Here is a 17,051-nt window from a genome sequence, read left to right on the forward strand (position 1 = left end):
TGTTTGGCAGTAACCCCACGATATGAGCAACGATAAAAACTATTAAAATAAATACCAGAAGGTGACCAGATTTTTTTATGTGTACTGAAATCTCACTACCCTAAAAACACATAAAATTTCACCACAAACAAAAAATTCACAGGGAAGTCATGCACTTAAATCAACTGTCTAAACACAAAATAATAAAAACATATCTCTAGATATATTCAAATTTATAATATAGATTAATAAAAAAAAATCCATATCTTGCAAGATTATCATCGAACTTAATTTGAACACGCGCGATTCCCGCCAGAAACTAGCAAACTGTCCAATTCTAGCTAGGGGATTTTCAAGCGTCCCCAAGCTCTATGAGATTCGCATGCAAGAGCACATCAGCGGTAGGGTGGAATTCCTAGGGAACCAATCCAAATGCACTAAATACGAATTTCAAGCGAAAAACCCCGGTGACGTCCCATGACTGCACTGTGCGCACTACGCATGGACGATGCTCAACAGCTTCAGCTTAATGTAGTAATGTGTTGTGTATGCATATATGCATTAGTAAACTACAAGGTAGGTGCGAAGCGGATGTCAGTTCTTCCATAAGAACTATTCTAATTTCAAGCTTGAGAAAATTCGAAACATTTTTTTGTATTATATTTCTGCAAACTACCTATGTTAATTGCTATTTAATGTTTAATTTTAATGTAGACACTGTTTGAACTATTTTTCTCTTTGAGTAGGTTTCGGAAATATCTTGTGGGGTCAAACCTCATCGCCCCCTATGAAGAACCGCCACTGTAATCAGCCATCAGTAGTTAAAATAGTTTGTTTCTTCTGTACATAGTTAGTAATAAGATGGAGCATTATATAAATACTAAATACTATTGTTCAGCGTCCTTGAGGAGATTTTTCAAGAAAACGGCGCTGTAAAAAATCATCCAATATTATTATTATACTAAATAGGACGATGGGAAATTAATCTGTACCTTTTGTACAGTTGCCCATAATGCATGATATAAAATTGGTAAATATGTTTTTGTCAACAGAATTTATGGTGTCCTTGTTCAAAAATTGGTTTGAGCCCCTCTTTTGTGGACAATTCAATAAGTGTGGCTTTATCTTGCGAGTATACTTGCAAAGAGGTTCAATTCAACATACGATGGTGAAAAATGTCTTTAAATTTTTGGCTTAGTTTAGATTGAAGAGCCGTTAAGTGTTAAAATCATTTCTATAAGCAAATCAAATTTTCATCTCATTTTTGCAATTTTGAAAGATTTGGAAACTGAGAGATTTTCCTCTTAAATGCCTCAAAAGCATTCCGAAATTCCATGAGAAATGTCACCGTAGTTGGTACATACTTGTAGGTAAAAATATTTAAAAGCAGAATTTGATTTTTACTGGGGAAATTGTAAAGAATAACAAAGAACAATATGCAGCCATTGAATATTGGGCTCTTCTTTCAGGTACCCCATGCGAGTGTGGGTAGCCAATGTCAAGTTGAACAAGATCAATATCTTGTTCAACTTGAGACAATTCATGATACATCAAAAATCATAGTAAAAGGTGGAAAAATTTGCAAAAGCGCAATAATAATGACAAATTGTATATTATTTTTCTTTTATTACAAAATTTTAATACAAAATTAAATCTATTCTATTTATTCATAGAAATTCGTCCTAAGACTAAATACATACTACAACCTCTTACTTATTAAAATACTGGTAGTGAAAAAATACAAAATATCAGATAATTAAGTATAAATGTTGCATTTTTTTACAAAATGCATTCTCAATTAAATAAACAAGTGTAAAAATGCTTGGATTAATTAATTAGTCTGAAATTATATATTGAACACAGATTTAAAACTTATTCTAGGTTAGTGTGATACATCCCATTAAATAATGTCTATGAATTATAAATGCATTATTTCTATTGAACTAGTAAGTGTTAAAAATACTATCACATAACGGTTGAAGTTCTATGTTTTTAACATTGACAAATGTAAAAAAAACAAATCAATTTAAATTCTACACAACCCTCTTGCAAATTCTTGATAATATAGAAGACATCGAGCAATTTCTACATAAAACCAATCCAAAAGTTTCAGGTGTTTATTGCCACGGTAAGTTTTTGTTATAATTTAGAAGCCAACTTAAAGATTACTTACGTTAATTCTTACATATGCATTAATTAATCTTCATTTGATTCACTATTAGAACATTAGAAAATAACAGCAAAACATTGATTCAACAATTTCCTATCATTCCTTTTTCATCATTCCCAAAAGTCCGGGTAAAAAAAATTATATGTATCCATATATATAATTATTTTGAAATTCTTTTTACTTATATTTATTACACGACATAACTGACAACACAGACAGTGCTTACTTTGCTATTACATTTATAATACCCAGGTGGAGACAGGGTTATTCAAACAGGTTTAGCTTGATGCGAAAAAGATAAAATACATCATTTTAAGATACCGGAAATTCAACACATGTAATAATATTTTACTTATATTATAAGCTGCCAATAAATGGTATTTAAACATTCAATGGAATGAGTGTACAAAGTACAGCCAAAAGTTGGTAAGTAGAAGGTTTTTATGAATTGAGTGGCAATGCATTGTGTGCATTTTCGTGAAAGAGTCAGCCAAGAAGTATTGACCTATAATTTCTGTAAAACAAAAAAAAAGACAATTACAAGAACAAACTTGGAGAAGTCTAATTTTTTAATTCTCCAAACAATTTCAGAGCCACAATTGAAATTAGTATTTTTATTAACATTAGTGTTGGCAGTACTATTTTGGGCGGCAATACTTATGGTTCAAAAACAATATTACGATTTGTTTTAATTTTTGGCATTATTGTTCGTAATATTTCGTAATCAAAATGAATGTATGCACTATTCACATTACGGGGGATTATTACCTAGTGCCTGTCGACATGATGCGATTTGACATACCTGCAAGGTACTAGGTGTACCTACAAGCTATTCACATAGTCGCGGCGTTTACGCATAAATCCAACGTACGGGGTGGATTCTCATCACATTGTGCGGGTTGAAATGCGCAAATCAAATTGCATCGAGTGGACACGCACAAAGAGCTATAGACTGAAGTGAATTACATACTTGAGTGTGCCAACTTCAACTCCAATGACAATCATTCAAAATAGAATCACTTTAACTCTACATGGTTGTAATATTAATCTGGTAATGTGTTCGTATCCAGAAATGAGTTAGGACAGGTTGTTTCAGAGAATTTGAACAATTTCAAAGTTTATTTGCGATTTCTGTGAATATCCTATTTAAGTTCTGTTATTATTTCAGAAGTGTCAAGTAACTGGCCTATAATGATATAATAACAGAACCTGAATAAGACATTCACAGAACTCACAAATTAACATTTAAATTTGATGAATTGTTAAAATTCTATGAAACAACCCATCCTTAATGTGCAATATCAATGAATGAAGACACTCATACCACTAAACACTTTACTTTTCTTATGATTAGGGTTTCAATTTTTCCTTATTACAAAAATTAATATGTCAGACCAACATTACAAAAAATATTTACAAATTAAAGTCGCTTTATGTGCTAACTCACAATCTCTGCGAAGTGAATCATTCACATTTCTATATATTCAACAGAGGGTTTTGAAACACGGCATGATCGCCCTCTAAAAGGGATAACGTTGCTGGAGAAACATGTCGGGATGCGCCATATAATGTATTAAACTGTGGAAAGTTAACATTGAAAGAGGTTATTGGGATAACATTTTTAAATTTTATTAGATCACCGTGTACGGATTCGTCCTTTAGGAATATTTAATTTAATTATATAGGTATGTTCTTTTGAATTTCAGATGAACCTGTCGTTTATCAACAATGCAAGAGCATATACTGTTATTAACTAATAATTATTATTTGTACTATACTATAATGGGCAATTCAAGAGAAATGTTTAGAATTTGTCAAATAACAAGCATAATATTTTATTATAAATTTAACTTTTTGTTGGTTGCAACTTTATTCGAGGCACTCATTCAAATAGTGCTTCTAATGTTCTCTTCCTTCAAATCATAACCTACATTTTAATTGATACTATTTCGTATTAGGATTAGAGGCGGACTAAAGCTAAAGTTACGAGCACAATTACACACTATACAAATATAAAGGAGCTTACGTATAACGATACTGACGCAGCGTCACTGACACGCAAGCGATAGCGACAGTGCCGCGATTGCTGCAGTCATGCCAATGTGGTTGATTATAGGCTACCTTGTAATTATTTTAATAAAAATGGAGTCTTTTGAAGTTTCAATATTTTTGTATTAAAATCTCATAAAAGCCTAGATGGTCAGTTGGGCCTCAGACAGACTCAAAACACTAAGCAATAGATCAGATCTTCTTCAAATTTTTGCAAATCTGTCAAGAGAGATTGATTCATAATAGTTTATTTATAAAAGCAAGACAAGATAGGTTGGCGATCACATAATGGCGATGGACTGGAGGACTACTAAGTGCGTCAGTGTCACGACTCCACAGATGCTGCACTAGAAACTCTAGCTTTAGGGACATATTTTAAAATGATATGTTTCCCATGAAATATATTATGTTAACAGATTGGGTTTATGAGGTATAATTAGTACTTTTTCAAAAAAAACTACATTACTAACGGAAAAATTATCAACCCCGAAAGTTGTTAATTTTTCCGTTTGGTCCCAAAGACCAAAAATAAACTTAAATACAAGGAGCTTAATCCTACAATTTAGTATTATTCACTAATGATTGTAAAAGAGATGTCCTTCAAACATGTATGCATACATTTAACTATATTACTAATTCCAGCACATCTAATAATGGATATGCCCTTACAGTATAATATGTAAATTCCTATAATATTCTGTTATTAAGAGTTTTACTTCACAATTAACAAATGTACATTTAGAAATAAAACCCTTCAAAAACAAAATGTCTAGAAATTGTTACATAGTTACAACAAATGTCCAATACAAAAATTCTGTATCTGCAAATATTTTACACTTTTTAAAATTTTATACGGGACTGATAACTTGGGAGGATAAATTATTCTGAAAAATGATATTTTTAATAATTATAAATACAAACTTTTCATTATAATTTACGACAAAGCCAAAATAGGAATTTTTCAAATATGCTCCTGTAATAGATTTGCAGATAGGGTATGCCGATATGCGCTCACGCTACATTTTAAACAGTTTTGTAGACGTACCTGTAGCATTCCAAGGAATTTATTTCATGGGAAGATCTTCACATATTATTTCCATTGTGAGTATTATTTCAACTCAGAAATGCAAGAGAAGATGTTACGACTGTAAATCACTAAAAATTAAACTTCTCACTATTCTTCGCCTATTTAATTGATACAAATGCACCATAGTGCAGGGTTGACATCGCCCCTAAGAAACATATTTACAGTGTCTTACTGCAGATCATGAACCTTCACATATAAGTAAAACTTAAATCTTACTCATCCTCAAAGGTGCCACTTACCTACGTAGAGGTAATTCATTTTAAAGAGATCCTTGCTTGTTTTGTAGTGTACCGGATGGATTCAACAAATTTAATCATAATTGAAGAATGAAATACGACAAAAAAACATTAAGGATAGGTTGTTTCACAGAATTTGAACAATTCATACAATTTCACAGTTGATTATCAAGTTCTGTGAAGGTTTCCTTCAAGTTCTGTTATTATTTCAGTTTTGTGAAAGTAAAGGCCAATAATGATTCAATAACAGAAATCTTCGAAGAAATTTGATGAATTGTTCAAATTATGTGAAACAACTCGTCCTAAAAAAACATTTTCAAATTGAATGGCGATTCTAAATTCAAACGGAATTGATCGACATTGCTATGCACCCAGTGTCTTTGGGCATTTGCGGGCGGGTGTTGTAAATTAGTTGAAACTTTGGTACTATGGGTGTGTACGAAAACATTCTCTTTAAAATGATTTGCCTTTACATACATACAAACTTAAAACCACCAGAAGAAGATACTTAAAAGCAAAGCATAGTTTATGTGTGTGAACAATAAGAGGTTTCCTATTAACTTGAGATGGAAAAGAATAATCCCACTGTGTCAATTGTTTTATTATTAAACTAGTTGTATTATTGATATCATTTAATACAAATGCTGTTTAAGTGGTTAGTTTGAACTGCAATGTGATCAAAAGTAAATAGTATTACCTAACGATTTCAACATACGGCCACATCAAAATAACAAAACAATATTGGATACCCTTTATTGTCGACAGATAAATATGTACTTCTTTACAGAATATTCGCAATGTAATACGATTGCATGTTTAGGTGCCTTGTTAGGTTATACATTTATTAATACACATACATTAAAGTAAAGTTACAAAATATTGTTACTTTAAAAAGATAATTTCATCAAAATCATAAAAACTGAGCAATCACATCATGCATTCTTTTCTTAGGGGAATACCATAATGCTTGTACATGTTTTTCATAGCTTAATGGTTACTTAATCCTACATTATATTCTTAAGTTAGATGATAATATTTAACTAAATTGAATTATAATCTGACAATTTGGACATCACTCAGTACACAGCCTAAGAATTGTATACTTCACACATTTTTTCACTAAAGGTTTAAATATAAATAGAATTCATATTCATTCAGTCGCTAACCCCACACCAACTATGTATTTAGTTTACGAGGAACAACTATTTATGTATACGAGGAACAACGTATTAAAAAAAAAAAAAGGGCTCAATTAAATACGCTAATCCCCCACTTCCGGTCGGTGGACCAAGTAAGGAATGGTCAAACTCGTACATGTAATTGTACTTACAAAGTAATTAGTACAATCTGCGCATAATCTATCCAAACATAAATGGACATGATTCTACAATACATACATACATACTTAAAAACTAACTTCAGCTTACATACACACATGATTCTAAAACATGTCACTGGGGATAAAATGGAACTACCAAATATTCATGGTTATATTATTATTTGTTTATAATACATTTCAAGTTTGTAAACCAATTTGTACTAAATGCTTTCACACAATATCGGAGAATGGTCTAATTTGTATTAAGACAAACAAATAACCTAATTTAGCTTGCTGTGACCTAATTAAATAGACCGCCGGCAGAAGAACAAAAGATATTGAAATAAAATATGTTTACATAAATACATTTTTGTTACATTAAAGTCTATTAATGCTAGCGAGAGCAAAAAAATAGAGATGACTTCTCCATGTTGGAGATGGGAGCATATTGCACGGCTTTTCCGGCTAGCCTAATATTATAAAGATGTAGTCTGAACTTCTTTGGAACTGTTTTCCGGTCACTGTATGTATCATTCCTCACATATGCCTCACGTACATACATCATGTTGTATTCTAAATCAAATTGATCAAAAAATAGCAAGACAGATTAACCACCAGTGAAGCAAATAAACAAGTGCCTACGGTGAGGATCATCACTCAATGTTCCTATTCCCTCGACTGTGGTTCTGTGGTCCTGGAACTGAATGTATCTCACAATATCCTCTTCAATATTAAATATTCAGGGGACGGTAGCTATACCATTATATGTATTGCAATTAGAGTCATTCCCCTATACCAGAAATTACCGGTTGCTTATGGAATCAAACCCTATATGTATACACTATTTTCGGCAAGAGGAGCACATTAAATCAAAGCAAATAAATTTACTCCTTTTGAGGGTATTTCTTATTTGTACTTTTTGTATTCCAAAAAAAAATCTCCCAACAACTTACTATGACAATGACTGATTAAATAATAAGACTGATTAAATAATAAGACGGATTCCAAAACCATATTTCCTCTTATTTCATTCTCTCCTGCAGCTGCACGTACGGAGATTCAAATAATCGTAATCCTTTAGTAGAGCTTTAAACCACTCAATGCTAGGGAATTTTTAGTAGAATGTTATAAAAAAAATTGTATTCACAGTCCTATAATATATATATATATATTTTATCAGAACACCAAGAGAAAATGTGACTTTTCGAACTCCCGGGCGAGCGACATATATATTCACACAGGGTGTGTTTTTTCCTTAAAACTTCTGGAGCAAGTTTTTTTTTTAAATTTGGACCTACATCGGACCCAAAGAGGTTTTAAGTTTGTGACTTGAATATCTTATTTGCAGAGTTTGACTTTTAGTTCAAAAAAATTCCTGAATTAAAATACATAACAATTTTTGCTTTGGGCCGTGAACTTGTCTCAGAATAATATAGTTTAGGAGGTAAAATTATACAATACGTGAGAACCACTCATCAGCGAAATTAGAAACAAACTTTTTTCATGAGGCAAGCTCATCTCAACACTTAAAGTGTTTAATAAACTCAATAAATACTGAACTTTTACAAAAATGCAAATTTAAAAAAAATAATAATTTTCTCGTTTTGCACCACTAAATTATAAGTAGGCAATCTAAATATAAAACAAAATTGTACATTATTTTTGAATCACACAATGTTAACACCAATGTCAGTTGTTAATTTATAATTAAATATTATCAAAATGACATTAAAATATACAATAAAAAAATATTTAGAGATTACTTTGTTTTGATATCTATTGAGATCCGAAAATATTATTCCAAAAGGTGTCACTTTGTTTTAACTTTCTAGTTTAATAACATTAAAGATATTCACTAGACTTATGCATATCCTAAACGTAATACAGATATTCGAGATTGGAAATGATTATTCATATTTTAGTACAATAATAAATAAATCTTTCACAAATAGTAATTTGTACAAGTAGCAAAGAGCCGTCGGTGGATTTAAATAAGTGAATTACAAAACAATCCATAATAATTGCACCCAAGTGGTTAAAGGTATTAATATAATATGATATTCACACTAGCAAGTAGCTGTTGGTCATGAAGATTTAAAGATTCAAAGGACTGGAGGTGTTTCTTAAGCTATCCGATTAACCAGCGGGGTTTTCCGCCGGTTGGCGTGGGCTGGAGCTGCATTAACCGCCTGGTACAGAAAACTGGCTTTCGCTCTTTTTGCTGGGCTCTCTGCAATAGTGACACACCATAATGTTAGTATTGTTATTTTGTTGGGTAAACAGACTAGAACTAGCATGTAGCATTTGTCAAAAGATACTTGAAGCTGGCTTTCAGATCATGTAGTGGTAGCATGCCGTATTAATAAAAGACAAATTACCTGCATGGTGAAACTGTGATGCCAATGAAAACTCAAGCTTCAGAGGTATACTCTCTTCGATATCAATCTCATCAAATGTAGTCTCCATTACCTGAAATACATCACAAATATAAGGGTGTGTATATTGTGAAGCCACATTTTTATACGAAGGAGGTTCCAAATGGCCAGATATGAGATCCAAGCAAACACTAACAAATCCCACCACTTCAATAACATCTAAGTCTTAAGTCTACACCAGGGACAATAACATGTTGCTGAAGGAAGGTAGTAATAATGCTAACCTCGACATCAGTAGTTTGGTCCTCCGGCTGCATAAGTTCATCCACGTCCAGGTCGTCGTCAGAGCAATCTTCTTCCGCTGCGGTTGTGTCCTCAGTGTTGCTGTACTTCATGTCGCCCCTCTCCAGCGCCTCCAGGCTGTCGGGCCGCACCATGGCCTTGCGGATAGCCTGCGGGTCCTTCCGCGACCACTTCTGCACCTCCTCGTCCATTTTGCCCACTTTTGAAGGGTTCATTGCCCATAGACATCCTTCAAATAAAATTAATGTTTTTATAAATAAATAATATATTTGTAAAGGTTTATTTATTTATCTGTTGCTATGTTAATCTGTGAGAAATAATTAAGATACCGGTGAATTGTCTAGTTAATGTTTTATATTGTCTTGTTTACCGTCTGTGTCTGCATTTTCTCCATAATAAAAGAATTATAATAATAAAGATTGTTTTTCGGTCTGATCACATAAAAAGTATTTTTTAACAATGTTGAAAAATGTATTGCCATTGTTTACCTTTTCTTTGACCACCATTGGTGGACGGCTTTTCAATTTTTTCAAAGCATTTATTAAGACTTAGGTTATGACGAACAGAGTTTTTCCATCCGTTGGGTGCCGTCTTGAAGTAAGGAAAGTGTTTGCTGGAAAGAAAAATCATTTAGTTATTGATATAAAATGCACAACTTAAATATCAGTGAATAAAATATAGTTATTTTATCCGTTTGTCTAAAGTTAACTAGATGTCATAATAAGCCAATTTAAAAAACAATTAATAAAAGATCTTCTGACATAATAAAAATAAATAAAAAATTATACACATACCACATGAAGTTATAAATTTCGGATACGGGAAGACTGCCTGTCCGGGAGTTCTTGAGAGCCATGGCAATCAAACAGGAATAAGAATAGGCTGGCTTTGGGAATTCGCTGCATAATGCCACTTTATTTCCCGACACATACTTGGGACTACAATTATTGTCACTAAAGGCTGCACTTGATATAGTCGTCTTGAGAACTTGTTTATTATTATTGAATGCTCCATTGTCTATTAAGATGGTGGTGGGGTTCTTGTGTCCATTGGTAAGGATGGTTCTGGATTGCTGGTGTCCCAGAATCTGGATGCTGCTCGAGATGAATGTCTTTTGGCCCAATGTCTGTGTCACATACTGCGCGCCACTTAACCTCTGGTTGGTGTTGAGGATTGAAGTATTTCTATTCAGCTTTACTAGTTCAGGTTGCGATGCCTTTATTCTGAGGGATGTTACGGTGGGGTTGTTCATTTTGATTGGTTTCATGTCCAAGTCTTCGCTTAAGTCTTTTTTAATCTGTTCTAGATTATCTCTTTTAATGAAGACAAAATTTGTTCCTTCTGATGAGGGTTCAAGATCCCCATAGCTCGCTATACTGTCCTCCATTTCTTCTTTTACCTTACACACCTTAATGGTATTGGGAGAAAAGGTCAGGTGACTCTTCTCCTGAGTAGGGCTAGGCAAGGGAGGAGAACTTACAGATCGGCTGTGCAAGGAGTTCAGCATCAAGTTGGACGAGTTTTGATTGACAATGGTTTTCACAGGTGATTCTGAGAATATGGAGGGCATCACGGAATTTGGATTGACCATAACTGCATTAGCCTCGGAGCCATAAAGGTCAAGATTGTGAACAAAATTGGATGAATTGTGTAAACTAGAATTACTGCCCGCTATCCAAGTCGTTGCATTGTCCATTTCCATGTCCAGCAAAGGTGGCAGATCTGAAAAGCTGACTCCGAGGGTGTCCTAAAAAAAAGAATATCGGGAATTAGACAGTAAAAAGGTTCTTAAATTTCATAGACTGTCTTATCTATTTATAACAGTTGTGTTCCAACAAAGGTGTCAGGTTCTGTTGTTTTATTAATAAAGTCACTAGATACCGTGGAACCTCTCATAATTATTATGTGAAACACTAGTTGAGCGAAACAATTTTTCCCATATGACTCAATGTAAAATACTATAATACGTTCTATGCCAAAAAAATACTCAATTTTTTTATATTTTTAACATTTATTTGAATAAAATTACATACTTATTAATTGTTAACGAGTGTAACAACCTGGAATGAGATTTCGATTTGCAAATACAACAAAAAAATAGAAATAACTAGTTTATAATTTATGAATTTTTGCAAATAATTCATTCTTTACTAGAAACTTGTTTTTGCCAACGATTCTAAATTTGGTGAAAATGTGACACAGCATTATCAGTGAATAAATTTGTACAACGCATAGCCACCTTCTTATTAGGGTGATGCTTCTCAATGTATGATGTAAAAGTTTCCCATGCTTTCAGCATTTCTATTATTATACCAGAAGATTGTTGCTTTGCTACTTCCTGCGCATCCACTAAAAAACTTTTCTCCTTAACTTCTTGCTGTGAAACACAATGCAACTCTATAAGCTCTTCGGTGGTCAGCTCTTGACTGTGATCTTCCACAAGCTCATCAATAACATTGTTATCCACCTCCAGTCCCATGGTATTGGTCAAATACACAATCTCGTTGACTGTAGACTCCACAGGTACTGTTTCAAACACCTCAAAATCACATTCGACAACGCTCTTTAGCCTAAGCTTCTTCTAGGCAGAAGTGAGGTTCCTCTTGGTAACCCCTTCCTATGCCTTGTCAATAATCTTGAGGCAAGTAACGCTGTGAAAGTGATCTTTCCAAAACACTCTTGAGAGTGAGACTTGTCCCTTCAGTCACCTCAAAACAACGCTCGAAGAGTGTTTTAGTGGAGAGTTTTTTAAAGTAATAAAACCTGCTGGTCCATAGGCTGGAGTAACGGAGTGGTGTTGCATCTATCTTCTTAATTTTATTCTTGTTCTTGAGGATGTTGCAATTCGTTGACGTAGACCGATTGAATGTGCTCGCTAGATCAGCCACGCTTAAACCTTGTTCTCTCTTTTCAATGATTTTATATTCTATTTCTACAGTTACTTGTTTTCTCTTATGACTGCCTTCTTTTGGTATTTTACAAATAATGTCTAGACACAAGTTTGGAAAAATGTGTGAATACATGCGACACTAACGTGTTAGGGGAACGAGTCCCAACTAGAGACTAACACACTGGCGCGGAAGTCCCGGCTCATAAGTGAGTGGCATGAAGATGGGACTTGCCCTTTCTGCGTTATTCGTTATGCGAAATGTCCGTCATTAAGGGAGCTTTTCTTCATAATCTGTTTTGCTCGCTATGCGAATTACTCACTATAGGAGGTGTTCGTTATGAGAGGTTCCACTGTACTGATATATAAAACTTACCGATAGATAATCATTGCCGCTGCCGAGATCTGTAGCCATTTCCGACTTGATATCCATGTCCAGCATGTCCTGCAGCGAATCTGTTATGTAAAGATCCATCGTTCCGCTCACAAAGCAGTCCTAGAATTTGTTTTAAATTATTACTATTTAGTTATTTAATGTGATACTACGGAAGTTCCAACTGCTAATGGGTCTACAGCACTTCAAACTTGGGGAATGCTTTGATGCAAATGGTACGTTCCCACCTCATCTATTCTATGATCTATTTCATTCATTGTTATCTATTGGAATACAAAGTCAACGGATTATAGACATATAGCAAGAAATTGTAGTCAGTTGCTCGAGATGCTACGATTTGACTGAGCATCTCGTGTCTAGGTGCTTGAGCGTGCGGACGCAACGAGGATGCCTCCAGGTCAACATGTTCGATCGAGCCAAACCGTCGAGCAAGAATTTTACCACTCAACCACAGAAGCCATCACAAACAATTACAATAAAAATAATAAATTTAAGAATAAAAATCTTTTTCCATGTAAAATTTCTAACTCATCATTTTAAGTTCAAAATTATATAGACAAAAAAGCACTGCACGTTAAGTGTGTATGCACTACATTGATGAGTTTCTGAGATAACCGTGCCTATTTTCAAGGTAGATGATAACATAAAACCTGAAGTAGGTGTACACAAAGTTTACAGTTCTGTAAAATATATTTTTGTAACTAGTACCAATAATTATATTGTAAAATGAAATGGAATGGTACTTCAGAAGTGTATTGTTGCAATAGATGTGAAATAATGTCTGTAACATCTATAACACCAGAATTTAAGGTTTCGAAATTTTGATTCTCACACAAAAAAATAATAAGTTATCTGCTTATACGGCAATATTAATGTATCAGGTTGTAATATCAACATAAAAAACACGCAGATAAGAAAAAGTTTTTGTTTACAAACAACCAAACAATTATATTTTATTTCTGAAATTGGCTCAATTACCGCCGAAAAAAGAAAATATCGTTAACTTATAAATAAAAGTTAAAATATTTTATTATACAAAGGTTACGCCAAAAGATCGAACTGAAAATCGTTATATATCGTCAAGTATTTTGCCGTTAAAGTGCATTTTACTGCAAAACCACCCGTAAAACCATGTCCACATACACATACCTAATTTGTATTCCAAAAAATATACCGGGTGGAACGTAAACATTGTCATCGGCGAGCTCTCTATAATATTTGACACTTTATTTGTGTTGTGGAAATGAAGTAGTACGTACGGCACAAAAAGAGCGGGACATGGATGAGGCCGGACGGTCCCATTATGAACATGTTAGTAGTAAGAACAAATATTTCGATTTTTTAACACAAATTATCGGGAAAACTTGAACAAATATATTTTAAAACACTCACCGAATATTTATTGAAATAAATATCCTGATGCCCAAGTGATAAATCCTCGATTTCACACATTTAAGCGGATTTTCTGTCACAAGATTGACAGATACACCACAGATACCTCTCACTTCACACAAAACTACACTGTTTTGATGTTGATTTACAAACACAAAGAACGCTGAATTTCAAATTACTCGATGCTGATTGGACATTGGGAGTCACGTGATCTTCCCGCCATTTTATTATTGGATAATATTGTCAATGGAAGATACAATCAAGTACCTACTCACAAAGAGTATAAAAACGATTAATAATTCTAGCCGGGATGGACTTGAGATGTAAAATTACAAACTGCAATGCAAGGATATGAAATCACTGATATTGTAGTTGCTTCTAAAAAAGCGGTAGGCGGCAAAATTATTGTACTTAGCACGAACACAAAACACAAGATTTTTCTTCAATCCGACGGACAAGAACACGCTTTCGTCAAATGTCACGAAGTAAACTAAGCAATGGAAATATTATACAATTAATCAAAATTGTCGACACTCTTAAATTATTATTTTTCTGCAATAATACCAGAAAACATCTATTTAGCAACACAAACTGGGGCACTACGGACTGACGTAAAAATAACCGGGAAAGTAAGTTTGTTTACACCGGCAAATGTATCGAATACCTTCGAAACAAACACAAAAATATGAAGATCGTGCAGAGTAACGCTGTATTGATATGTAATTTACACAATTTTCTATATTAATGTCGCAAAGTACCCGTAAAATCCAAAATAATTCACGGTACTTTACAAGTTCACAAGGACGATTCTATTTTTCCCGAGGGGTGTGAATTTTGTTGTGTTAACATATTAAAAAAAAAAAAAAACTGTAAACGGGGTTGCAAGTGTGACGTGGTTAAGAACTGCACGTGGCATTAAATATTATTGCATAAAAAAACTGTTATTGAAATGATTTTGGTGAATAATTAAACATACCAATTTCGGTTGTTGGTGCTTGGGAAATGTGAAAATTCTTGCGTAATGCATGACATTATTCAAGATCATTTTTTTTTTTTTAATTGGAACTCCTTCATATCATAAAATGACAGAATTATATTTACCTATTTTATGTATCTACCGACATTATTCCGCATTTACTTAATTTTAAATTAACCGTTATTGAATATTTGTAAAAAAAAATAATTATGTAACGTTCGATGAATTAATATAGGAAGATACGGTACTGAGACAGTGAGTGCAGTTTCACTGAACTGAGTCCAGTGGATATACTTTAACCGCCTTTTAATACTTCGATGAATTAAAAGGGAAGATAAGTTTCTGAGACAATGCGCGTGGTTGCACTGAAATGGGTCCAGTGGACGAGCTGGTGATTTACTGCATTTAGTATCGCACATAAGCCCGTCCATCGCATCGGTCAGACAAGCTGTCAGCGGCTGCCTCATACACGTCGCTCTAGGCTCTTTTTTGTGAAAAAAATGCCTTCTTGTGCTTTTGAGATGTGCAAAAATCATTCTCGAGCAAAAACCAAATCTGATGGAGTTTCTTTCCATTAACGTGCACTAAAAATACTTATTATTTCAATAAATACAATTATTCAAAATGCTTCTAGAATAAAATAATGTAATAACGCATAATGATTTTCGAAAAAAATAAAGTGAGACAGCGAATGCAGAAACACATAAGAGTATGAAGGACAACCTAGTGACAATACGTCGTATTCTACTACTCTGTTCGCTAGTTTGTAGCCAAGCATGAGGGTAAAAGCGGTATGACGTCACAGGCGACCAACGAGCATTTTTGTATCTATGACTTGCTCAGACTGCTCGCCGCGAACATGCTCGCCCGTCTGGAGATAAGAGAAACGAGAGGCGTTTAGAATAATATAGTCGTTTCTCCCGTACACATATTCTTTAAATGGTTATCTCTTTCTAATGCGTTTCGCTCATTTAGTTATGTATGATGTAATTTCTAGCTATTTCATTTATTCACACAAATTCGCTGTGGCTACTCTTTTCTCGTGTGTTTCATTATTCGATTTAAATGTACAAATGAGAACGTGCCATATTTTTGTTTGATTAGTTTAAACATTTAAGTTTGAGTTCGAGGTGTTAACTTGATGGTGAGATAAAATTAAAATGTCCAGGTTCGGCAGAGTCGCGTCTCCCCTTCTAATCTGGTCGGTGTCCAAATAGACTAATCCAAATGGTTCGGAGCCAAATGGCACTGACGTATATGTCCAGCTTTACCGAGCTTTATAAAATAGAATAGAGGAAGTGCTAACGGTCAACAATTCTTTACAATTTTCAAACGGTTCGTTCAACAAAATAGTTTATAGAATAGATCAGGTGAGATCCCAGTGTAACTAGCTAAGAAGAACAAAACATGAGAAAGTGTTAAATAGATATGATCTTTTTATTTTTGATCGATTTTTTTCTCGTTCCCGTTTCCCGGAGTTACCGGTGTATAATCATTAAAATATACTTTAAGATTTTCACGGCCAAAAGTATTTTTGTTATTTGTTTTCGGGGTGTTATGCCGTGTTGCGCTAACTCCTTCTTTAGCCAACGTTACAGTGTCCATTATCAGGGGAGATGTGTCACATCTGGGATATCATGGGATATGGGACATATCATCATGGGACACATCTGCCCTGACGATGGACACGTTGTCCGAAACGTTGGCAAAAGAAGGAGTTAGCGCAACACGGCATAACATCCCAAAAAAAATAACAAAAACAAAAATATACTTTTTTTATTTAAATATGTGTAGCACATACGGAAATAGTTGAAACAGTGTTTAAATAAAAAATAAAAAGAAAGGAAAAAATTGAAGAACAATAAAAATAGAGGGTTTGAGGATG

The 17,051-nt window shown here is 33.8% G+C and overlaps 1 protein-coding gene across 3 annotated transcripts; it reads right to left on the reverse strand.

Annotated features, from left to right (window-relative positions):
• Positions 1-1,680: 1,680 nt before the first annotated feature.
• On the reverse strand, positions 1,681-14,985 carry jumu (Forkhead box protein N4 jumeau). Of its 3 annotated transcripts, XM_089631792.1 has the most exons (8): positions 14,855-14,920; positions 14,191-14,457; positions 12,781-12,900; positions 10,312-11,264; positions 10,006-10,130; positions 9,499-9,746; positions 9,218-9,308; positions 1,681-9,069 (listed from the first exon to the last, which is right to left on the reverse strand). In XM_089631792.1, exons 2-8 carry the CDS (start codon positions 14,248-14,250, stop codon positions 8,963-8,965), a joined length of 1,704 nt encoding a protein of 567 aa, XP_089487918.1. In that variant the 5' UTR covers positions 14,251-14,457; positions 14,855-14,920; the 3' UTR covers positions 1,681-8,962. The 3 variants fall into 3 exon arrangements, with proteins under 3 accessions (XP_089487918.1, XP_089487910.1, XP_089487926.1); XM_089631784.1 differs by having other exon boundaries at positions 14,191-14,985; XM_089631800.1 differs by lacking the exons at positions 14,191-14,457; positions 14,855-14,920 and adding an exon at positions 13,948-14,054.
• Between the last annotated feature and the right edge of the window lie 2,066 nt (positions 14,986-17,051).

This window comes from Hesperophylax consimilis, chromosome 1 (genome assembly GCF_061612785.1).
Source record: "Hesperophylax consimilis isolate HC1 chromosome 1, BYU_Hcon_1.0, whole genome shotgun sequence".
Taxonomy (NCBI): domain Eukaryota; kingdom Metazoa; phylum Arthropoda; class Insecta; order Trichoptera; family Limnephilidae; genus Hesperophylax; species Hesperophylax consimilis.

What these genes read in the sequence shown, in the direction of transcription:
- jumu (XM_089631784.1), bottom strand. Translation starts at nt 14,250, where the DNA reads ATGTGTGAAATCGAGGATTTATCACTTGGGCATCAGGATATTTATTTC. An exon ending in GCGGCAATGATTATCTATCG is followed by an intron (nt 11,265 to 12,780) that starts GTAAGTTTTATA and finishes TCTTTTTTTTAG; the next exon opens with GACACCCTCGGAGTCAGCTT. An exon ending in ATCACAGTTTCACCATGCAG is followed by an intron (nt 9,070 to 9,217) that starts GTAATTTGTCTT and finishes TCACTATTGCAG; the next exon opens with AGAGCCCAGCAAAAAGAGCG.